Source organism: Equus quagga, chromosome 2, assembly GCF_021613505.1.
Source record: "Equus quagga isolate Etosha38 chromosome 2, UCLA_HA_Equagga_1.0, whole genome shotgun sequence".
In the NCBI taxonomy this organism is placed as follows: Eukaryota; Metazoa; Chordata; class Mammalia; order Perissodactyla; family Equidae; genus Equus; species Equus quagga.
In genome coordinates this window covers 30,598,329-30,605,696 of record NC_060268.1, presented here as the reverse complement: position 1 = coordinate 30,605,696, position 7,368 = coordinate 30,598,329, and the positions used below count along the sequence as shown (strand labels likewise).

The 7,368-nt window shown below is 34.7% G+C and overlaps 1 protein-coding gene across 1 annotated transcript; it reads left to right on the top strand.

Annotated features, from left to right (window-relative positions):
* Positions 1–2,783: 2,783 nt before the first annotated feature.
* Positions 2,784–3,677, top strand: LOC124235660 (olfactory receptor 4K15-like). Its single transcript, XM_046653950.1, has one exon. The coding sequence runs from the start codon at positions 2,784–2,786 to the stop codon at positions 3,675–3,677; it is 894 nt and encodes a 297-aa protein (XP_046509906.1).
* The last annotated feature ends 3,691 nt before the right edge of the window (positions 3,678–7,368 follow it).

Sequence of the window (7,368 nt, the reverse complement as noted above, 5' to 3'; positions counted from 1 at the left end):
TTAATATCACAATCAAACTTTTTGCTTTGGCCATGATCGTAATGGTGCTGAGAAGGATATGCTTCTCTGTCTGGTCTTCATTCCAGGACATTAGAAATTTCTCCATGTCTGATACAGGCCCTTCTCAAATTTTTAATAGTCTCATTGCCTTCAATGAGGCAGATCCTTTAACAGCTTCTGATACTTTGTTCTTGTTCTTCAAAACTATGGCTATGGTGGAATGGGACATGCCTGACTGGGAGAAATAATCATCAGTGATTTTCCAGCTTCATAATCCTTAATCACTTTTAATTTCACTTCTAGACCATTCACCCAATGTGGTCTCTTACTGGCAACATTAGCAGTAGATTTTGTACTCTTAGAATTCATGATGAACAAAACAACACAAGATTAAATCAAGCACGAGAGAAATGATGCAATCAATAGACAGGGTAAACGTGCGATGTATGAGGCTGCTGCCAGTGTAGCATGGCACACTGTTTTAGAGTAAACATTTTTAATAAGCAGAAAGAGTACACTCTAAAATGACAATAAAAACTATAATATAGTAAAAATATAAACAAGCAACGCAGTCATTTATTATTATTATCAAGTATTACATACTGCACGTAATCGTATAAGCTATACTTTTATACAGCTGGCAGCACAGTAGGTTTGTTCATACCAGTATCACCGCAAAAATGTGAGTAATATGTTGTGCTACAGTGTTAAGATGGCTACAACATCACTAAGTGATAGAAAATTTTCAGCTCCCATATAAATTTATGGGACCATCATGGATTGTATATGTGGCCCATTGTTATTATTGCATTACCAAAAATGGAAAATTGAATTTTCTTGAGTTGAATCTAGTAGTGGGAACTCATTGTTCCATAAGTCAGGTACCACTGTCTTTGAACAGGTATTATTACCAGAAACAAAATACTTATTCTGATTTGAAATAATATATTATTAAGAATGCTTACATGTGTGTAGCCATTACATTTTAATAAGGATTTATCACCTATATAATCTTTTAAGAAACTTTTCAGTGTCTCTTTAAGGGTAATATTATTCTCAGTATTTTATATGTGAAAACAATGAGCCCTGAAAGGGTAAATGACTTGCTCTATGCCATACAGATGCCTGATGACACAACTGTGATTTTAACCCAGAATATTTTTCTAGTAGATTTATACTTCTATAACAGCATAGTATTTTATTGAGTGTAAAGAGACAATTCCAGTCCTTTTATTAAGTGATAACGCTATTCTTATTTCATCTAGCAAAGAATGTACTGAGGAGTAAAGGGAAAAGAGGTCCACCACCTTCTCTGAAAGAACAAGGGATTGTGATGTCAGTAAATGACTTTCGGAGGGAAGTTATAAACCTAGCTGCTTTAACACCAGTGCCTACATAGCACAATACCCTTGGCAAAGTGGGTATTTACATTTTAAAAGAGTGAATTAACTAAAAGAGAATGGATTTACCTTGCAAAGAAACTTAGAGCTTTGGTTATCCAACATCTTCATCTTACAGTCTTAAAAATGGAAGTATTGATTAAAGAGATTTTCTGAGGCCACTGAGCTACTCTGTGTCAGAAGAGAGAATGGATTTATCTATGTTTAGTCTTCGCATGGTATTTTTTCTTTGGAGCAAAGGTGATAGCTAAACTTTCCTCTTGTTATACCTCTAGCCTTTTATCATAAGGGGAAAAACTGCAAAGCTGGAAATAATTACTCATTTATTAAGCAAATCTCAATTATTTGTGATGCAAAATGTATAATTATCTTTCCATTAATGCTGAATTGTAGAGGAAGATAGATTCTGAAGAATACCAAAAACTGTCATAATAGCAGTGAGAATAGAGCTCTAAGTGTTACAGAAGGGGGAGGTCTTCAGAACCCATGAAGAGAAAGAAAAAGAGACCATTCTTTTTCTGGGAACCCCCAGAAGCCAATACTATCAACTGAATCAAGAAACAGAACATTACCAGCATTCCAATAGTCCCTTCTATGCCTCCTCCTGTCCCTCTACTCTCTTCAAGGATAACCACTACACTGGCTTCCTACACTGTAGATTCATTTGTCTGTCTTTAAACTTAACTAAAATAGAATAATACACCATACACTCTTTTGCATCTAATGCCTTTTGCACATTACTTTTTTGAAAATCTATTTCTTTCTGGTAGCAGTTCACAAATTTTTCTCTTATTAACAGTTCTTGCTTTATTTTGTCCCTGTAGATTGTTATTGGATTTCTGTGATGTCAAAACAGCTTTTCGGACATTCATTTGTTATTACTTCCTTTGTAAGGAATTTATTAGCCAAAAAAAGAAAAGGTTGTTCCGGGCCAGGTCATCTTATTTTGAGGAGAAGAAAATAGCAGGAGTTTTATCATGCAGATTATCTCACTAGTGTTGAGACTGTTTTAAAGTCACATTTCTGGGAGGGATTGAAACTGCAATTAAGTCTTGGTTTGCTGTCACAGGGGGCAAACGACTCTGTTTTGGGCCTGCTTTCTCTTTTTTAACAGAACCAACTGGTTGAAATTCTCTCCACCAATCTCACAACCATTAGAAGAGTTTTGGTTCAGTGTCCCATCTGTCTCTATTTCTCTCATTTTTGATTGATAAAATACAGTCTCTACTTAGGCATACCTGAAAATCCAACAAATATATTTGAGTGGAAACTAGAATCTCTAAACCTAGGCAGAATTGGAAAATTGAACCCATACTCAGTTCATTCATTGATTTCTGTTTCTCTCCTCTTCAGGTAACTACAGATAAATTCCTTTCAAAGTCAATGACTAAAACAAACCATTCCCGGGTGACCGAATTTGTGTTTCTGGGACTCTCTAATTCCCAGGAGCTCCAACCTTTCTTATTCATCATATTTTCACTACTTTACCTAGCAATACTCCTGGGCAACTTTCTCATCATCCTCACTGTGACCTCAGATTCCCGCCTTCATACCCCCATGTACTTTCTGCTTGCAAACCTCTCTTTTATAGATATATGTGTTGCCTCTTTTGCCACCCCTAAAATGATTTCAGACTTTCTGGTTGAGCGCAAAACTATTTCTTTTGAAGCCTGCCTGGCCCAGATTTTCTTTGTTCATCTATTTGCTGGTGGTGAAATGGTGGTCCTTGTATCTATGGCTTATGACCGTTATGTTGCAATATGCAAACCACTCCACTACATGACAATCATGAACTGGCGTGTGTGCATTACTCTGGTCCTCGTCCCATGGTGTGTTGGCTTCATCCATACTACTAGCCAGTTGGCATTTACTGTTAACTTGCCCTTTTGTGGTCCAAATCAGGTAGACAGTTTTTTCTGTGACCTGCCTCTAGTGACCAAGCTGGCCTGCACAGACACTTATGTTGTCAGCCTCCTAATAGTTGCAGACAGTGGCTTTCTTTCTATGAGTTCCTTCCTCCTCTTGGTTGTCTCCTACACTGTGATATTTATCACAGTTAGGAATCGCTCGTCTGCTAGCATGGCAACGGCCCGCTCCACATTGACTGCTCACATCACAGTGGTCGTATTATTCTTTGGACCATGCATCTTCATCTATGTGTGGCCCTTCAGTGGTTATTCAGTTGATAAAGTCCTTGCTGTGTTCTACACCATCTTCACTCCTATTTTAAACCCAGTTATCTACACTCTAAGGAACAAAGAAGTGAAGGCATGTTAAAACTGAAGAGTCGGTATCTGAAGCCCAGCCAGGTTTCTGCAGTCATAAGAAATGTTCTTTTCCTAGAAACAAAGTAAACTTAAAAGACCGTTACCCCTGTAGCTTTGTCTCTAGACGTTTACAAATGAAATAACTATAATTTTAAAGCAAGTCATTTTGACCAATGAAAAGAGTTGAGTGACATGAATTAAAAAGTAATAATGATAATAAAATGCCATATAATGAATCTTACTGATTTTCACATTCTCTTCCTTCATTTTTTTTTCCTTTTTGGTTCCGTTTCTTACTTTTTATTTTTTTATATAAAACTTTTTCAAGACATAGGCTTTGAAGACTTTGGGAAATGTCGTTTACCTATAAATGATTGATAAACTGAACCTTTCCTTAAAATAGTACTGCCCAGATGCCAATTTTGAATTAATAATAGGTAAATTTCTCTATACCATAGAGATTATATCTATTTACATGTATAATATATAATATACCTAGATAAGAATTCGTTTCACACTGTACTGTGTAACTGACAGCACAGGAAGACAATTCTATGGTTGATGTTATTGGTATAGTGAAAGGTGAAATGGCATAGCTATCCAGCAGAAGATGTTTATATTCAGTGCTTTCACAAATTCTTCTTCAATATGGCTACTTAATATATATTTTTCTTGGGAAGTAACTCACTGAATATATTGATTCACCAGCGTGTTTTGTATTTGGCTATGTTATTTACTGTTAATACTAGTAAAACAGTCTGGGGAATTTAAGAGATGAGTGAAAAATTCTCTGCTTGTCATCATCGTGATGGGAGCCCGAATCTTAGTATAAAACATTCTCTCTCTCCCTAGGCCTTCACGATTTCTGACTTCTCAGATAGGGTAGTTTTTCATATCAATACCTAAAATAAATTATCATTTTTCTATATGGACTTTGTATCCAGTTAACGTTTTGTTTTAAATTGCCTAAAGCAGGTCCAGAAAATGACAGAATCCTATTTCAAGGCCTTTGGGATAGTCAGAAACATACCCCTCCATGATCACTTAAGAGACTAAGATTTTTTTAGGATTCCCAACTGCAGGTTATTTTAGGCTTTTCCTCTTTTATCGTGTTGAAGGTTTCTCCTATATTTTTCTTCTGTGCCCTAATTTCGCAATCTGTCATAATGCTAAATCTTTTCCAGTCTCCACTCTTTAGGGTCTCTTAAAGGGATTCTATAATTACTGTTACCAAAATAAAAAAAAAAATTCTGAGCCCAAGGAAAATAAAGAAGCCAATTTATTATGGATATAAACAAAATGAAAATTAAAACAAATGTGCATGAGTGTTTAAGAATGTTTATTTATTGAAACTTTTTGCAATAATACAAGACTCCTAGAATTCTACACTACTTTTGCACCTGTTCTACTTTTATGTAAAAAATAAATGATATATCTAGCACTAATTACAACTTAATAGACACTATACAGCAAGAAATGTAGTAAGAATTTCACACTTATGTTACGCTTTCAAACATTTCCATGAGATATTTGTTCTGCTCATTTTATACATGATAAAAATAAGGTTAAGATGAGGTAAGGATATTGAGCAAGTTTACACAGTTAGAAAGTGGCAAGTGGATTTCATGTCCAGGTTGGTATTGTTTTTTGTTGTTCCAGAATGGCACACTTTTAGAATATACGTCTGCCTAGTATGAAGTAAGCTGTGACCTGTGCAGACAATGTTATTTTCTGCTTACCCTCTCACACCTCTTTCCTACTCCTAATATCGAAAAATCTTGGAAGATGAGGACTTCAACTCAAGAGGATACTTAAGTTTCTTGCAAAATCAGTCATACAGCATGAGCACAGCACAACTGATGCAATGTATTTTTGTATACTCAAAAGATAAGAAAAAACCTAAGAAAAACAAAGCCGCAGTAATGTGCACAGATATAAGATAAACCAGGTATAAAGAACATACAAAATAAAGGGAGAAGAATGTCACGACTGTTGTGAATATTATAAAAATCTGTTAGCAGTAACGTCAGGACTGGATTAAGTTTCTCTCTCAAGTTCTCTTGGAGCATATCATGTTTATCCCTAGCATATCTCTCATTTCACAGCATATTGTATGATTGTCTATACACTTGCTTTTATTCCAGTAAACTGGGAATGTATGTTCTTAAACACTCTTCCCTCCTAGCTTAGTGCATGGAATCTGCAGGTGCTTGAAAACATTTATTAATTGAATAAATAAATGTATAAATAGTATTACTTATATCTTGATGATAAGAAATGACTATGTCCAAAGCGTATAAAGTCAATGATCATTATTATATCGATAAAATGAAGAAAATTAATCCAAGGCAGAAATTTATTTCCTTTTAAGCTCTTTTTCTGTTCACATATATGGGTGTAATTGATCATAAAAATTGACTATGTCCAATGTCTATAAAATCAAAGCAGTGTTATCACAATGGCAAGCAAGGGGACTGTAGAGAAATTTATTTTAAGGCAGAAGTTGTTTTCCTCCTATGTTCTTTTAGTGTTTATGCACATGTGTAGGATTCTAGTCATAAAGGAAGGTACTGCTGAAGTAGCATACTTCTCCTGATTGAAGACAATGTTCAAAATTATTGGAAGTTTCACCCAGTTACCCAAGTAGTTCAATCATTGTCCAGTCCTTTCCTTTGGTTTGATGTTTCAGAATCAACTTATGAGAAAATTGCTTGAATTCTATGAACATTAATTTATTTAATATCAAATTTAACACTTGTTTATTACTGTCTTTTTAGAATCCAGACATTTAAAAACTTAGCATAAGATCTGAATCTGTGGTATTCAAACACACACTTCCTAACAGATGACTGTTCAAGAGACAGAATCAATTCAGTAAGATGCAGTGCCTATTTAAAATCCACTGTGGGTTAAAGTTTATTAATTTACTAATCCAATGCATATTAAGTGGTGACATTATAGTTCATGTTTATACCATGAAATATTTAGCCATAAAATATACATGTTCCCATGTTAAAATAAACTTCTGTAATTGAGTATCACTGGCGTAATTCATTTTTTAAATAAAAAGGTTGAATATAATACATATTCACAAGAAAATAATAAACTTTTTAAATTAATGGGCTATTGAAATAGTTATTTTTTACCTTCTCCTCCCAGGCTTTCAAAACTAGGAGAAGGCTTCACAGGGTATTATTTACCCTTACGCTAGCTTCCCTGTGCCAATGTCTCATGTCTTGAATACCTATGAACTGATAGCCCTTGCTGTGTTGGACTATGATTAGGAAACAAAAACTTATTTTCATTCCAATTTTTTAGACAAAATAAAGTAGTAAGAGAAATTCGGCTAAAAAAAAAGAAACAAAATTGCTGAGTTCATTCCAAAGTGTACGTACGGGGTTGGGTATATATATATATATAGGGTTAGGGTTAGGGTTAGGGTTAGCATTCGGGTTCGGGTTCGGGTTAGGGTTAGGGTTCAGGTTAGGGTTAGGGTTAAGGTTAGGGTTAGGTTTATTTTATATGTAAAATAAAACTATGTATACATTTTTGTTATTGACATCAACAACTATTTCTCTGTGATGTAACACAATACAAATTACATCATATAGCGTCAGAATGAAATCTTTGATAGGAATCATATTAAAGAAATGTTATCTCCTGAATGAGTAAGAACATGTAGCTCTATGGAAAGCTGAAAA

Excerpts from the sequence above, each read along its gene's own strand:
- LOC124235660 (XM_046653950.1), top strand. The coding sequence starts at position 2,784 with ATGACTAAAACAAACCATTCCCGGGTGACCGAATTTGTGTTTCTGGGA.